Source organism: Thunnus thynnus, chromosome 4 (genome assembly GCF_963924715.1).
Source record: "Thunnus thynnus chromosome 4, fThuThy2.1, whole genome shotgun sequence".
NCBI classification, from domain to species: domain Eukaryota; kingdom Metazoa; phylum Chordata; class Actinopteri; order Scombriformes; family Scombridae; genus Thunnus; species Thunnus thynnus.
The window spans coordinates 34,401,127-34,418,998 of NC_089520.1; the positions used below are offsets into that span (position 1 = coordinate 34,401,127).

Sequence of the window (17,872 nt, forward strand, 5' to 3'; positions counted from 1 at the left end):
TGTGAGGGAAAAAAATCTGTTTAATTTCATAGACTACAGTTGGTGGAAGCATGTTGCTTTGGTTTGTTTGTGGTTGTGACAGACAGGAGGCAGGACTTCATGTAACTGGTTTTATTTTAGAATGATATGTTTACATGCACACAAGAAACCAGGTTATTTGCAGCTATCAGGTTAAAGCAGGAAAATCTGCCCTAACCTCTAACATACACTGGTAGCATGGCTCTGTAGATGGCAATGTCCACCTGTCTGTCGGTTGGTCCACCACTTTGGTCCAGACTAAAATATCCCTATCCAGAACTACTGGATGAATAGCCATGATGTTGTGTACAATTCATCCAATTCATGGTCCCCAGGAGGATGAATTCTACTGACTTTGGGGATGGAGTTTGTGAAAATGAAAACTACATTTACCATAAACGCAGCTGACCCCCCCCCCCCCATTCCACATATTGGAATGAGAATGTTAGAACTCTGAATGTTTTATTTAAATGCTTGAGAGGAATTGTGTCCTATTCCTGTTTTGTGTCATGTGAAGCAAAATGATTTTGTGATATGAATGTGGTCATTGTTTACTGAAAGCTAAAATGCTACACACTTGAAGATACAAGAGTCTGTTCATGCTGATTGATAATGCTGATTTTGTATGGAACATGGAGGCAATTGAAGAGTTTTATACGGCTTTCTTTTAGTCGAGATAATAAAGATCATGCTAAGCTTGTCTGTGTGTTATTACTGTCATCTATCACAGCAGAGAGAATGGCTGTAATAAACCCCAGTGTGTGAGGGAAGGGTTGAGTGGCTTTAAAAAAAACCTAAGTACTAAGTACTACTTCAAAGTATTGTGCTTCAGAAATGGGATCAAGTCACTGCTGATCCACAAACCCAGGCCACACACAAACACACACACACACAGAATTTCCTTCTCAGACGGATGAACTAACTTGCAGACAATCCTTAATTGATTCTTTCTAGCGTACATGAGCACACACAGCCACACACACACACACACACACAACCACGTGCGTGCATGCAGGGAGCAGTGTAACCTTCCCAGCATCCCTGACACAGATTTAAATGAGGCTCAATGAATTATTAAGAGTGAGTCTTGTTCACTTCTGTCAGCCAGGCAGGACTAAAGGAAAACCACAGGGAACACACAAACTCTTCACACCACATTAAAACTGCTGTGGCCGTTTCAGAAAGCACTGTGCAGAATCATTTTTTTCAGTGTGCCAGTAAACAGAGACAACACAGTTCAGACTTGTATAATGTGCATCAAAAGGTGGAACATTTTCAGCAGCTTGTGACACTTAGCCAAACCTCACATGGGTCAGTGCTGCAGGGAGTTTGGAAATCTGAACAGACAGCAAAACATGCACTCACCAGTGTACCTGCTCTCTATTTTTGTTTACCCTGTTTCACCATCATCGCTTCTTTATCTCCCATCTGTGAACCTGATTACAACGATCGTTTTGAATGCAGAGCAGTTATAACGTGCAGTGTTTACTACATTGTCCTTCATTCATCGTATTTCATCCAGTTTACAGCTGTACTAAATTATATTTTCATCATAATGTGAAAGGTGTAGCTCATAGTGATAAACCATTAAAGATTTATCATCGAATTCTGTGATTTTCCTCAACATTTTAACACCTTTCAGCTCATTGTTTTGGTTTTTCCCTCAAGAGACCAAAACAGAGCTAAAAGGAGACTTACAATCAGATGGCCAGACACTCAGAATGAATGCTAATGTTGCTTCATGTCTGCTGGATGTGTAAACAGTAACAGCACCATGGCCAGAGGAAATATTCATTTCTGATTGGATGGCAGCTGCTCACTGAAACTGTATACCAGGACATCTCAGACATGCAGCAGTTCTAATCAACAGATTAATCATTTTATATCACTGCTGCAAGTAACCAAAGTGTTAATGTAGTGCAATTAAGTGATGGTGAAGATATTTTACCATATTATACAAAATAAAGTAGGAGAAACACATTTTTTAGATTTCAAATGGACTTGTGAGGTGTCAAAATATTCCAGTCAAAAATGTGTTTTGCTTATTGTTCCATATTTACTGTATTCCATAGTCTACAAAGTACCGTGGGCCATATAGTGTGTGAATTATGTTTCAGGCCAGACATCATCCTTAATTCCTGTAAACCCTGCTGCTCATGCTCAGACACTGGAGGGATTTCCTTCCTTTCTCTGTATTTACATCAGCTGAAATCTTCCATTCTGTATGTCCCTACACACTGACCCTATACGTCAGCTGAGTTTCATCTGGTGTGTGTACAGCTCTCAACAGTATTAGTGGTCCAGTAAATGAGGCATTCAGGGACCCATCTGTCAGGGCCAGCCTGGCCTCAGCTGGACCCTCTAGACAGCAAGGGACCACTCAAGCCTTATGGGAGCACACACACACACACACACAGTTTTTAAGCACAGAATGAAAAAAAAACTTTTATGTGCCAAATGTGCACAAACACACAAAGACTGAGGCCCTCTGATATAATGTGGGTGTGTGTATAATACACTTTCCAAAGTGGAAAGCCTCTCTGTGCAGAGGAAGTTGTATCCCAGGGCGCTGTAGTTAATGTGAGCATCAGAGGGAACCGAGCTACTGCGCTGTGTGTGTGTGATTTTTCAGGATTTCTCCCACTGTCTGTTTAATTGCAGCTGAGCTGTTTGTTTGATAATTAGCTGGAGGAGCCCAGATATTCAATTTGGTGCATCAAGTCTTCAGTGATTACAGTTTATTTTAAAGGCAAACAAATCAAAATGTGTGTGTGTGTGTGTGTGTGTGTGTGTGTTTCTAGACCCACATGTAGTGCCCACAAGAGCTATAACACAAGAGCAAACTTCTAAGCACAACATATGAATGTAGTTTCTACAAGACACTTGTTCCCATAAGTTTCTCTTATTGGTGTCGGAACAACAAATCATGGAACAAACTATACTAACAGGATTTCACTACTTTTTCTCATTCTTTACTTGAAATGTCAACATTTCAAATCCATCCATTCATGTTCAAGCTGAGTCAGGTTTGGACAATGTGAACAACACATAGAAAAACTTCAGCAACAACCTCAGCAACCAAGGCTAAGGCACAGATGGCCGTTTACGGACATGTGTGACAAGCCGATGTCAGCATCCCTGGGATTTGACTTGCAGTGAGCATTGAACTAGGCTAGCTGTTCCCTCTGTTTCCAGTTTTTATGCTAAGCTAGGCTATCACCTCCTGTCTTCAACTCCATACCTAAAAGTTAAAGGTCAAAAGTACAATCAGTCAATTAAATCAAACTGATTGCTCCACATGACATGTGGATGTGAAGGTAAGATCTCTGTGCATGTGTGTGCAGGGTAGGGATGTGCAGAGAGTCCAGTATTTGTATTTGTATCTACATTTGTTGAAGCAGCAAAATGATTTGTATTTATATTTGAATAAAAGTGGAAAGAGGCTTAGAAATCCTCTTTTTGTTTTTATTATGCTTTTAATTTTTAGAAAATTAAAGTGTTACAATAAGTGCACATGAATAAATTACCTTATGAAGAAGGTCCCCACACTGGGTCTCACCTGGAGTCTCCCAGATCATAGACCACTGTGCTGACTACTGAGATAAAACTGTACTCATCGCTTCATTGCAGACAGACCTCTATCTAACAAATAATTTTTAAGTATTTGTATGAAACAAATATTAGTAAAAACAAACAAACAAACAAATAAAACAACACTATTTGTGCTGTGCTGAATAATGGCACACCCCTAGCTCAGGGGTCATTATTTTAGTACTTTCACTGTAATTAGAAATCTTGTTTATTTTACCATTGTTCTTTTTTCTGTTCTCTCTCCAGTTTCATGTCAGTGTTTTGTGGCTTCTTCTTTTTGGATTCTCTCTCTCTCTCTCTTTCTCTCTCTCTCTCTCCCCTCTAAGACTCTTCTGACATTTCTTCATTATCAGTAATTAATAAATCCTCTGCCTTGTGTTTGATTGTTTGCATGTGTGTTTGATTGAAGGATTAAAGTATCTTCTACCTCCATGGTGTAGATGAGGGTTTCAGTGCTGATGAACACATCATTATACAGACAAGTAACTTGATGTTATTTTGTCTTTAGTTTTTTTAAACAGAGACATTGTGAAGACAACATTTTAACGTTTTAAAGGAATGAACCTATTAACATATTTGATTAAAAAAATAGTATTATTAATCAGTAGTTTTCATTTAGTACAGGGCTTTAGTCTGCAAATGATTAGCCTAACTTCAGACTGGAAGCAAGGGAGACAGCTAGCTTGGCTCTGAAAACCTCTAAAGCTGTCTTAATTACATGAACCTTCCTTGTTTATTAACCTGTCCATGAACAGACATGTAAAAACTCTAGCTGCTGGTTTTAGGGGGAGTTGAGCCAGGCTCACCATGTCTTGACTCCAGCTGTGTACTTAATGCCACATTTATGTCATGTAGTTTAAGTGAGAATTATGAGTAAATGAGTCAGAACACTCATTCACATCAACGAGTTGTAATTCTGAATTGCAGACGTAATCATTTCTGTTCTTCCCAGAATATTAAAAGATCCCCTCTAGACATAAAATGTACATAAAATATTCTACTTTGAACAACGATTTGTGTATGACAAAAAAGTTCAATGATATTGCTAAAATCCATAGAATTACATCTAGTCCTTCTTACTCATTAAAAATTCCACAATCTCTAAATATGCGAAAATATATTTCATCTCAGAAGTTTTCCTGCTGGACACAAGATGTCTCCTACTTCCCTCAGAGTCCGTTCTCAGTACATACACTGGAGGCTTCAAGTTTCCACATCAAACTTGTGTAAGTTGAATACTGGCTCATGATTTGCTCCACACTAAGTTGTGATGTCACAAATCATGCTTGTTGGAACAGGCCTTAAACTGAGGTTTAAGGTGATCACAGAGAAACTTTCCTCCTTCTGCAGATGAATGTGAAAACAAGCTCTGCACATACATCCTGCACAGAGAAGAGAACAACATCCAACTGAAGGAACAAGAAGAAAAACACATTTTTGAGCAGAGGATGACTTCTATTCTATTCTTCTAACTACTCCTTTAAGTTTGAATTAGTTCACTTTAATGATTAGCATTTTGGTGTAAATTGCGAGACAACAGCTCAGTACGATGTTGACCCTCTGCTCTGTCAGAGCTCGCCTGGCTGTAGAGCCTGCCAGCTGCTGCACATGTTTTCTTTATTACTTTCCTTTCACTTTTTCTTTCTCCTTCATGCTGGCAAGCTGAATCTCTCCATTTCTCATTCAGGCGGTTCAAAGACTGGCCTCTACTGAAGAATAGAGAAGAACAGAGAGGGGAAGAGATTGAGTGATGAGGCAGATACTGGCAATACCACCGCACAGACTCACAAGCCGGAGTGAAATAGAAAAATAATATTCTGTCCTCTCTCCTCTGCCTCCCCTCTTTTCTCTCACTTTCATCTTGTTAACGTCATGTGACCCTGTGCCCAGCCCGCTGTTTTACACCTAAACCCTATTTTCTCTCCCTACCTGCCTGTTTCATTGCCCTCACTTTCAATCTTGCTTTGTTCTACAACTCAACCCTCTTCCCATATTGATTTTCTTTCCCGTGCTGCTTTTCAATGGAATAAAACCCCGTCACCTTGACCCCATCGCTCTGCACGTTATTACATACGCTGCCCGACAAATCCAATATTGCGCAAACCAAATACCATTACACTGCTCTGTATGTGAGCACCTTATCCATCACGCCGCTGTATTCAAACATTTATTCATCAATGTGTCAACTCACCGTTCTTCCCATCCCTCTCTCCCTCTCTCTCTCTCTGCTCTCCAGCCGTGTGTCTGGTGCTCGGCTGTATCATCTTCCCAAACGGCTGGGACTCTGAGGTGATCCGGGACATGTGTGGCGAGGACACGGGGAAGTACACACTGGGCAACTGCTCAGTGCGCTGGGCCTACATACTGGCTATCATCGGCATCCTGGACGCCCTCATCCTCTCCTTCCTGGCCTTCGTTCTCGGCAACCGGCAGAGCGACTTCCTGCAGGAGGAGCTGAAGGCCGAGAACAAAGGTGAGGAAAATGTATGAAACTGCTCTAGATGATTGTTAAAATTACAGGGGAGGGAAAGGGCCAATAAAAGCAAAAATAATGTATTAAATGAAAACGTGTGCATTCAAGATTGTGTCACATAATGCTCAGCAGTGTTGCAGAAGCCACTGCTGGTGTAGCAGCATCACTGTTTACATTTAGGGTCATTTATCAGCAGGGGAGCACCTCAACCAGCCTGATAAGAGCTGAAATCACCCTCGATAGTAAACTCAGATCAGAAACCAGCTTCAGCTCATTCGCTCATCAAGGCTTTTTGCTTGTTTATTTTTTCCAACACAGAATTGGATTTTATAATTAAATAAGTCAAAGCAATTCAGCTTATTGACACGAGAGAGTGAAATAAGTTTGAAAGTGGCCGAACAAGTTAAACTATTGATGTTTGCACACACGTTTAATCGAAGCCACGTTAATTAATTGGTTTGCAGGCATGATTCATTTGTTTGTACAGGTTATGAGCTGAATTAATGAGAATATTGTGCACTTTGAATTGATCAGGAGAAGGATCTTCAGATGGTTGACACTTAGTGACTTGTTTGTTTGTGCTCACAGCCAACAAACACATACTGTCATTCTCTAAAGAGTAAAGATATATATTCAAAAGGTAAATAAAGTGTATATCTATGGTTTGTATCTTATCAATTTTAATGCAAAGAAGACATTTAAGTGTACACACGACTGTAGCATGTTGTAGGAAGAAGAGTGAAACATGGCTGCAGTTCCACTGTGAGCTGCAGGAGAAAGATGCTGAACTTCAGCAGTACGGTTGATATATTTATATTTGCTGCGTTACAGTAACTGTTGGCTGCAGCTTTCTTCTCTGCATGGCTGCTGTTATGATGAGAGTATTGCAGCATCATCAGAGGAAGTGGTGAGCTGCCTTAAGAGAAGTAAAGAATAAAACTCCCCCAATTCCTCTGAGTGTATGGAGGAAGTTTCCATGGTTACGTGTCAGATACCAGGAGGATAAGACTGTGCTTTCCTCTCTCTCTGCATATGTCTCTCTCTGTTTGTTACAGTGTCTCTCTAAAGCTCTTTTTTTTTTTTGTTTTTCTCTTCTTCTCTCTGTCTGTGTCGCTTTCTGTGTTTTTCTCTCTCTCTCTCTTCTTTTTTTTATTTCTCTCTCTGTGTAAAACATTCTTCTGCATCAGTCTGTGCACAGGAGCAGCAGGTGTCATAAAACATTGTACAAATGCCTGACAACATACTTGCATGTAACATTAAAGATAAACGCTGATTTTGTTGCACCCTAGTGTGTGTTGATGTTTTGAAAACTAACACAGGACCTACATAACTAGTGCAAGCAAAACATGAATTCACAAAAAAAAGTAAAATGTAGAAGTGGCACAAGTGCATATGAAGTCATTCAAATGACATGAACGGAGGTAAAGAGATGTGATTAGCTCAACTTGAAAATGTTTCAGCTTGAGTAATAAAATGTTATCCCGAGCTGTAGGACAGCATCTCATAAATGTTCAGAGGCAGGAGGGAAAAAGAGATGCTGTGACAGAAAAGAAGGTAAAGAGCTGGAGTTGTGGTTCAAGGAGCATGCCTATTGGTTGTTTGTGTCTAAAATCACTGACTGCAAAAACACTGAAGTGATCAAAGGCTACGTTCACATTACAGGCCTTAATGCTGAATTCTGATTTTTTTAGATGGATCCAATCTTTTTGTGTCGCATTCATGTTTGCTTTGACATGGAGGCTATCTGACTAAACTGCCACTGCCATGGATGACATGGCTGTGCTAGCATACATGTCCAGGATCTTTTGTTGTGGAGGTGGGCAGACAGCACAGATGATGAGGATGAGAACGATGAGAAGGCCACAAAAGGCAAAAGCCTTGACTCCTGTCACTGTTGTTGCTCTTCTCCATGTTTATTTTTATTGGGCAGTGAGGAGACACTGACACTGAATGGTGACAACATGTGACAACGATATGTGCAGAGAAGTGAGAAAAAAAAACACATGAGTTCCAATCTGATTGTTCTGACAGCGGTTGCATAAGCAGAGATCAGACAGACCTACATATGCAAGTGGCCCAGATCTGGCATGAAAAAATCTGATTTGGTTTGTTCACACTTCTGTGAAAAAAAATCATATCTGAGTTACTTGGAGGCAAAGAAATCGGATTTGGCCCACTTCAGCATGTAATGTGAACGTAGCCAAGTTAAACACAAACTCTGAGCTCTGAGGGAAATCAGGGAGTCTTTGTTTAAAGGCTCTGCACACCCACACTCAATGATTCAGTCTGATCAGACCTCTGATCAGGTTGAAGTGAGGTGAATCATGCTAGAAATCAAGCACCAATAAGAACAATGATGATGTAAACTGTCCACCTTTACAGGTACGACAAAACAAAGAGAGTGAGATGTCAATCAAGGACAGTTCTGAGAAGGAAAGAAGGAAAGAAAGAAGGGAGGAAGGAAGAAAATGAAGACTACTGTATATGTGCATTATAGGCTTTGTATTGATTACAATGAATCTTTGCATAAATACAGGAATAAGATTAATTCTTCTTTTTTTGTCTGTTCCACAGATTTTGCTGTGTCTAGGGTAAGTTATGTTGTTGTTGTTGTTGTGGTTTGAGTCTGTGGTCTTGTGGTTGTGAGTGATCTGTGTGCTCATGGTAATACATAAACATAATCCACTGAATTGTAAACACAGAAACTAACCTCAAAAATCATACCTATACATAAATGAACAGCATAAGTAGAATGATATACATGCTGACATGTAGAATAAAACATGTTAACATGTATCTGAACACATTAACACTGTAACCACGGGTACACTACTGTATAATACATGTGTTACGTGCAAAATACATTAGAGAAGCACTCAGGGAAGCGTTGTGTTCTCTGTGTCCCTGAGCTGAGTCTGTCAGGCAGCACTTACTTCCACACTGTGTAACGCCCCAAGCAAAGAGGCAGTGGACTTCATATGAAGCCTGATTCCATCAATTTTCCATCTGCTTGTTAAAAAAAACTAAATGGAATTTTTTTTTTTTTTTTTAAAGCCTAAATATTGAAAAAAAAAACATGTTCACACCTTGCTGAGGTAAAAAGTTGGCTTTAGAGTTGGCGTTAAAGAGAATTTGGAGACAGACTTTCTTAATTAAAGGTGATGTAGTGGGACATGGCTTCATTTCTTTTTCCTCTTGATTATCTCCTGCACTGAAAATGTAACATTGACATACTGTATCATTTTAAAAAAAAAAACAAGGAGACAAAAACACTACATGATGTGTGCAGACAGAGAAGACAAAGTTATTCATGAATATAACATAAATGCCACTTACAGCAGGAAGCAGCCATGAACTGCCTCTCTCTTTTGATTATGTTACTCGGTAACAGTTTTCAACACAAAATGATTTAATGCAGGATGTATCATGAATTCATGTCGCTCACTATTAAGAAATGATCAAGTCACTATCAGTTTATGTAATTAGTTTGCTGGAATCCAGTTACATAGAAAATATCCATAACACAGAATCAGCCTCTGTGAAAGCAGAACAGCACCTGCTGTCATAGAAAGATGATCTACATGTACAGCAGTCAACAGAAACTCTATATCTCTAATAATGTAGATAAGTCATAATCATATTCCTGACACAATAATATCCAGTTTTTCTCTCTCACTTCATTACAATGTGAACTGTTGAGGTATGCTTAAAAGAGTTCTCTACTGATCCAGCATTGTAGTCCTGTAACATCGTCAGACTCATGATGGACAGTTTTTTATTTTTTTTATATAGTATAAGTATCAAAGGCAATGAAGCAGGACTAGAGATATCATCTTTTTATCACCATTCTTCTCCTTGTCAAAACCTGATGCATACATTACCCACAATGCAACGTGACTGCCAACAGTTCAGTCAAAGATTTGGGTGTGTTATGCTAGTAGCGGCTAATGTAGCCTGGAGCTGCTAGCATCCAGCAGAGCTGATGAGCTACAGAGGTCTGCTAACCTCACTTCTGTCTAACTCCACACACTCAGATTTGTTTCATTTTCAAACTTGTAGTCTTCAGCCACAACTGACGCTGACTCAAATGACATCACTTGAGGAAATTTATCAGATTTTACCAAGCAGTAACCTCCGGGCTGTAAAATGAAGCAAATGCGGAAGTGCCAAAAACTGCAGTTCCTTGAATGGCCACTTGAGTGTGGCTCCAAAAGCGAGTCAATCCCCATAGACCACCATGTTAAAATGCCCAACTTTACAGCAGAAATAAACATGTTTACAGCCTGGTACAAACAACAGTTTTGGTTTCTATAGCTAATTTCCCCTTTCATGACAACTGTACGGGGGGTGAATTTTTTTACAACTCACCCGTTTAAATTTTATTAAGCCGTAAAGTTATGCATAACGAAGGACATGGCTGCTTTGAGTGACAGGTCCGTCAGCCGCTAGGTGGCTTGTTTCAGCCATTTGGCCCGCCTCTTTGTCCATTTTTGATTGGCTGGGAGTTAGACAGTGTCACGCACTGCCAAGATGGCGACGGCCGGAGCGGCTCACTTTGAGCTTCAAAACCGCTCTTCAGAAACCAACGGGTGACGTCACAGTAACTACGTCCATATTTTTATAGTCTATGGATTTTACGCAGCTCCCTCCGGAGACACAAAAGGCTTTATACACATATACAGTAGTACTCCCCAACACATGGAAACACACGCTGATGTGTACAGTTGGTGGAGTTAAATATGTCGGTTCTTTCTCCCTTAATGTGTTAACTGGCACCAACTAGATGATTTTGGTTTTAGTGTCTCTTCCATGCTACACTCCACTTCTTTCAACGACAAAAAAAATATATAAAAATAAAATCTGAAAAAACCTCATGTCCCCATTCATGCATAAAATGATCATGAGTCAGGCATTAGTTACGCATTAATGAATCATGTGTTTTATAGCCTGAAGTGTCACCTGTTATTTTGATAGAAACACACTGATTTCTTTTGACTTTGAAGTGTTTTTGCATTTTGAATGGAAAAAGCACCAAAAGAAGCTTAACTTAGAGCTACAGAATCTATTTACATGTGTGTTTTATGTCAATATGTATTATCACATAACGACTAGAAATGAATGACACATGACATGAGCCTCTCTGAATCCTAGCAGTGTGCACGTATTTTTGAGATTTCCACCTTTCGTATGCAACACATAAAAGGTGAAGTGTTAGCAACTGTTTATAGATGTTTTATTTCAATGTCAAAAAAAAAAATTCTAATACCTGATGCATACGTTACCCACAATGCAACTTGACTGCCAACAGTTCAATCAAAGATTTGGGTGTGTTATGCTAGCAGCGGCTAATGTAGCCTGGAGCTGCTAGCAAAAATATTCAACACACCAACATTCACAGGGTTTAGGTGTAAATGGTTTGGATGTGTGCTGACATTATGTTTAATGGGACTTTGTCCAGCTCTCATCCACCCATCATCACATCGGTGATGATTTTTAGTGTATATTTTCTAAATGATGCAAGGAGAGTGTTAATTTGTCAGATTTGTGAATTTACATGTTTTTTAACTACCAATATTTTAAAATTCTTGCACAGATTTTGTCCTCAATCTCAGTCCCATCACACGTAACCAGAGTAACGAGAGTAAACCTGCATGTAGCTGCCAAATGTCGTCATCTAGAACATCACAGTAATCTGTTTCCTATTGAGTCTGTACGAGTGAGTGCAGATCCCCTCAGCTGACTCTACCTGGTGTCAGGTCAGATTTCTTGCACTCGTCCTCATGAGACAGATGATGTTTGGGCACATTAGAGACTTTGGTAAAGTGATATATTCTCTTCGGGGGAGGCTCTGCTGTGGCAGAGGGGTAGAAGAAGAGAAGGAATCAGTGGGAAAATAAAAGGTGGGAGCATGTTGCAGGAAACATCCCCAGGCACAATGCTTTCCCAAAGGAGCTAGGCCTACTGTGAGAGGAGCGGAGACGTCAAGTTGAGGAAGGCCTTTCACTGAGGAGTGTGTCTGCTGCGTACACCAGGCCCTCCAGCCTCTGTGTGTGTGTGCGTGTGCGTCAGCATCAAAGAAAGAGAGGACAGAGAAAAAACAGCCTAATTACAAGCCTAGCAGATCTACAAAAAAAAAAAAATCCCACAAACACAAATGTGGCGTGAGCAGCTGGGTGCCTTGGTGCATGAAAGATAAATTGTTAAAAGCACCAGCACGAGGAAAACCATCTCTACCTCTTAGTATTCTACATGAGGAGGGGATGATGTTTCTCTAAATGTGCCTTAATGTCTTTCTGCCTTCTCCTCTTACATATGTCACTACTTAAATATTATATTAGTAATATTATGTAATGTCTGGTATTTTTAGAGCAGTGTTCAGTATCATATTGTGCTTGTATTGTTCTGAAGTAGATGGAAAGTTAGAAGGTAAAGGTTTGTCACTGTTGAAAGAGGAATAGTTGGGTGTGTGTCTACATACAGCAGGTACACATTCAGTACAAACAGGCTGAATCCAGTATCCAGACCAGGGCTGCTGCTGTGTCTGAGCAAACTGCTCTTATGCCGATACTGCCATTTAACTCCATTTAACAAAACCGAGATAATCAAGAGGATCACAGGTCACATTTATTTCACCCAGAACAAAGCAGATTTAAAGGAGTAGTCCAGCAATTTAGCTTTGTTCTTCAGCAAAATTACAGGACTCACAAGAGACTGATTTTTTGGGCTGAGATATCCTCACTGTTAGGCTGTGTTCAGACTAAATAGGACTGCATAGGGCTCAGCAAAAAAACACAGTGGCTGTCCAGCAAAAAGGTTTTTGCCAGAACGCAACCTGATGTCACACTGCATTGGCCAATCACATACATGCAAGTGCACATTCCTGGTGGATTACTTTGTAACGTGAAGCCATATTCGACTGTTGGAACCGTCATGACAAAAGATAAAACATTTGCCACCGTGAAAACTTTCCAGAGTTGTAAAATCCTGTCTATGAGTATGCACTGCACAGTGTTTTGGCTTAAATCCTTAAATTGGCTTAATTTGGTTTAAGTCTTTAAATGATTAATCTGTAATTCCAATTCGACTTCCTGAAGCGTATTTCATTGGCTCACCGGTAGTGTAAACAACACGCCCACACCACCGCAGCTCCCAGCGCCTTAGAACCGGAATTGCCGGATTGGTTTGAATGCAGTTCTAGTCCCTCAAATGAGGCAAGCTACAAAAATTCTGGATCCTACACTTCCCATCAAGCAAATCAGTTATTGTTTGAAAAAGACTTTTTCCCATATGTAATCATTACAAAAGAAACTGCAGTGACACAATAAATGCTTTTTTTCTGAGCATCACAAACATTCAACTTTGTTTAATCACAATTTGATCCGCTATGTCCAAAAGTCTTGAGAAGCTGTATCAGTAAATTATTTTTGTAACATTCATGTGTGCAGGGAGTCGGCAGCAAGTCAGTCAACTCAGCCAGAGAGGGAATTGCATACATGTCATATCAGAGTTGTAATTACGAGTTTCTGAATTTTAAATAGCTTACAGGTCATCGTCCAAGTCGTGATTACGAGCAGGACAAATGGTCTGATATAGCTTAGCTCTTAATAATACTGACATGCCTTAAAATCAGACAACAATGGATGCCTCACATCAACCAAACCTAAATATAATGGATATGGTGTTATACTGTCGATGCACAACATTTTAATCTTCACATGACCAACTCTATATTAATATAAACGTCTTGATGACATCAACACTTGCAAGTTGTAAACATGGGATTGGTTCATGCTCAAAAATGTGGAAACCTGAAAGCCTTATCTGGCGTAGGCACTTATACTCCTTTTTCACCAAGGTAGTTCGAGGGCTGGTACCTCGTCTCGAAGCAGTTTGTCGTGTTTCAACAGCTGCTCATGTCAGGGGCCAGGGGCAGGATTATTCTCACCAAACAAAACCAAAATGCATTGGGTCTCCTCAGATTGCGCAATGGCAGAGATTTTGAACCGCTGCTTCCCAGCTGAGCTCGCCCGTTACCGAGGGCTTAGCAGATTTTTTCTTTGACGGAAAAACCTAAATGAAAACAATTGCTGTACAAATAATCTCTCATTTCATCCATTTTAGATGATGACAGACTGTTCCTAAAGCTAGCTCTTAGGCTACAGCCAGCTCGACTCGCCCATCAGCTCCCAGCCAGCAAAACCCTTTCACGCTTGCTGCACAGGGAGGGAAAATGAGTTTTTGCACACCTCAGTCCACATGCATGCCTTTTTCTACTCTGTTTCTATACTGTATTCAGACTCAATGATAAACCTGTGAGACTACTTTTTTTCCACACAGAAAATTGATCAGGAATTAATAAGGGAATCAATAAAGAATCGGACCGATAAGCAGAATCGACAATGGCATCGGCATCGATAAAATCTTATCAATTCCCATCCCTAAGCTCCTAGTGTGTGTGTGTTTGCACTGGTATGAATGTGTAAAACTGAGTTGCTTTAAATAGGATACATGCTAAGTTAATAAAAAGAAAAATGATGATGAATTTATTTTAAAATTGCTTCCTCCCTTTAGCTTCATCTCGGCTCTTCTCTACGAATGGACGGAGTAAGACCAACCAGTTTCTCCCATTAGTATATATGACCTGTAAATCCAACTCTGGAGCATGTGACCCCTGCATGCACTCAGGCTTTCCTCTGTCTTGTACAGGACAATGCACTGTGGACCCCCTTTATCTCTCCTTATGTGGTGTTTGTGTTGAACTTGCTCTCTTGTATAGAAAATTTGCTTTTTGTGTTCTGTGACACCTATGGTGTGAATGAAATATTGGTTAGTTCAATTTTATTTAGGATTTGTTAAAAAAAAAAAAAAAAAAAAAAAAAGAACAGAACTACTAATATCTAGGTCAGACTGCTTGTAGTTACTAATGGGAATAAATTGACATTGTAGGAAATATGTTTGCTGTCTTGTCGAGGGATAGACAAGAAGATCAATATCATTCTCTTTCCGGTAAATATGAAGCCAGAACCAGCAGGTGACTACTTTTTTTTAAAGAATGAGATAATATAAGTTCTTATGTAATCTCAGGTCTGTCTCTGAACATCTGAATTTACCCATGTTGTTATTTCATTACTATTAAATGAATGAAACCTGTGAGTAAAAGTGAAAGCAAGACTGAGATCCTGAAGTCCTGCTAGACTATAGACCAAAGTAATGAAATAATGAATGAAAAACACACCTCTATGTTGTGTATAATTTGAAACATTAACTTTTGTGGGACATTAAACTCAACCTGTAGTTTGTGAGCATGAGAGGGTCATGTTTTGTTTGTATGTATGGTTCTACTATCTCACAGACAAGGATGCAAATGTACAAAATGAAAAGCATCTGAGGAATTAACTCATGTATCTTGAGATGAGTGAAATGGGGGTACCGTTTACTCTGATTGTGTGTTTTACAGTAAATTATTGACCCCATAAGAGGAAGTGAGGGTCTTGGTGAATCTTTAGATGTTTTCGGTTCTTACAACTTGAAATGTAAAACCTAAACTGTAAAGTATCATTGGATACCAAGATTTGGACTATAGCTTGTGTTTTCACTCCATCTCCCAACCGCAGAGTGCATATTTTCTGTTGATGGATATGTTTGCTGCATACAGAGTGTCGTGGGCTCTTACATCTGCCTCATGGATAAAAATGGAAAGTATTGAGCTGAGTGTTGAAGGTAGCGCTGGAATCTTAGCATCTGAAACTTTCTTATTAAAGGGCTGGTTCACCCAAATCACAAACTGGGATAGCTTCAATGTCTCAAACCCTCAGCACATAAAAGTGAACCTGCATGGCTCTGTACCACTATAGGAGTAAGTGGTGTAAGTGGTATGTTTTTTGTGGTTTAGGTAAACTTCAAGTTTGATTTGATGTCTTTCCCCAACATTGGCATATTGGTTGCAGAGATGAGGTGATATCCTAAAAGCAGACAGGAATGTTGATATTGGATGATTTTGCAAAATCCTTTCGTGAATCCGTTTGTGAAGAGTGCAGCGTTCACTGTCTGAAGTGTCGAGGCCAGGGTGAAGGAGTCAGAGTGACGGGTCACCCTAAACAGATTAATAGCACAATAATCCCCAACCTCTGCACCTCACCATTCCACCAACCCACCCCCCCATCCCAACTCCTTTCCTCATCCTTACTGATTCACTTTTGCTGTAATCCGATTTTCATTAAATTGGCTTGCATGGAGGATGAATCATCAGAAAGTGCTATAGCTATTAATATCCATTCTAGAGGCCGCCATCATAACCCCCCCCCCCCTTCCACCAAGCCCACAGTCACAAACAGGAGGTTCATCCAGAGGCAGCTCTGACTGAGGTAATAATGGAGGGTTAGGATAGCAAATCAGATTGCTGCTTGCTTAATTGAGTTACTGAGTTAAATAGTCGTTGTTATGACCTCGTCATTGACAGGCCAGTAAGTAGCTCCCATCTGAGTGTGCTGTTCTCTATCTGTTAGAGGACAAGTGGTTATTTATTCATTTCTCATTGAGTTCTTGATATATTTAAGATTTTATGATTGCGGAAATCAACATTAAATAAAAATCTGTCATTTTGACCCTCCTGTTACCCATAGTAGGTTAGACATTTCAAATGAATGGAAAAGTGTTGTTTTAAAGGAGTGTGGAATATGTGAGAGAAACTGTATTAAGGTGTGACCCTTCAAGCCCATTGCATTAGTCTGTTTCTTTATGTTTGTTTTTGGTCCCTTTCATTTTCCACATCTCGCCGGCTTGCACTGACTCATGTGAGAGCCCTTATGCTGCCTCTCCTACTTCCATTTGCAGCCAAATGGAGCAGAGCAGCAGACAGAGGAAGGAGATGAAGTGCAGAGATGACTGTCCAAAATCACAAACCACAAAATCTGATGATGTGATAACATGGTTGGTGCAAGTCTAACAGCAGTTTCCATTGTATAGTGTATGGTGGGATGCCATATAGCTGGATCCCTATCTACCAAAGAGTTGAAGTTAACTCATAAACCCTTTGGTGGGAGTTGGTAGCTACATTAAAACATATGGACTGTTTCCAATCATTAGACCCTTGAAATCAATTTGGACATAAAGTTTTTAAGAATATATTACCAGTGCTGGGCAACTTACTTGGAAAATGAAATAAAACCTTACATATTACTCCTTAAAATAGTAATCATGTTACTTTACTAATTACTCAACAGCAGAAGCAATTAGTTATATAGTCTGTCAAAGGTGCCTTTCAAAGAACTTCAAAGTCTTCTTCCATGTTTAACATGTAGAAGAAGTAAAGGAGGAAGGTATTTACTGACCATCAGCAGCTAACTTCACGTTAGCCACAGTGACACACTCTCAAACTCTGAACTAAACCATTCCTTAATGTAGCCATACCAGTGCTAACATTAGCAAGTCAGCTAACACACAACATGCAAATAAGACAACTCTAGAGTTACCTGGAGTTGTATTTGTCTTCTTTTGGAACTGTTAAACTTGAATTCATCACTATTTTGATATTAAAATGGAATCAAATGTCTCTGTGATATAAAATAGGTTGCTTGTAGTGCCCAAATCTTTACAACTCTGTGAAGCTGCTTCAAGCTAATTGTTTTGATATTATGGACCACACATTTACTTTACTGTACGTTTTGGTCTAAGCAGCACTCAGTAACCCTGTTTACAACAGCAGCTTTCAGCAGACAATCTCTGATTAAACCAGAACAGTGATTAGCTATTGTATGTGGATGTTGAAGTGAGCAACTTTTCATAACATGT

At 39.7% G+C, this 17,872-nt stretch overlaps 1 protein-coding gene and 1 long non-coding RNA gene across 3 annotated transcripts in view; one reads left to right on the plus strand and one right to left on the minus strand.

The window, feature by feature from the left end:
* The window catches only part of lhfpl4a (LHFPL tetraspan subfamily member 4a), a 55,222-nt gene that overhangs the window by 28,966 nt on the left and 8,384 nt on the right, over positions 1 to 17,872 (plus strand). Inside the window, exons 2-4 of one of the 2 annotated variants that reach the window (XM_067588443.1) lie at positions 5,846 to 6,082; positions 8,657 to 8,673; positions 14,654 to 16,178. In XM_067588443.1, coding sequence (XP_067444544.1) covers positions 5,846 to 6,082; positions 8,657 to 8,673; positions 14,654 to 14,713 — 314 coding nt within the window. In that variant the 3' untranslated portion in view covers positions 14,714 to 16,178. Of the gene's footprint in view, positions 1 to 5,845; positions 6,083 to 8,656; positions 8,674 to 14,653; positions 16,179 to 17,872 lie in introns of those variants that run through there. The other variant, XM_067588444.1, reaches the window with a different exon arrangement.
* Positions 469 to 5,938, minus strand: LOC137182143 (uncharacterized). The gene is made up of 3 exons (XR_010928259.1): positions 5,801 to 5,938; positions 4,334 to 5,318; positions 469 to 3,876 (listed from the first exon to the last, which is right to left on the minus strand). It is a non-coding gene; the product is annotated as an uncharacterized lncRNA (long non-coding RNA).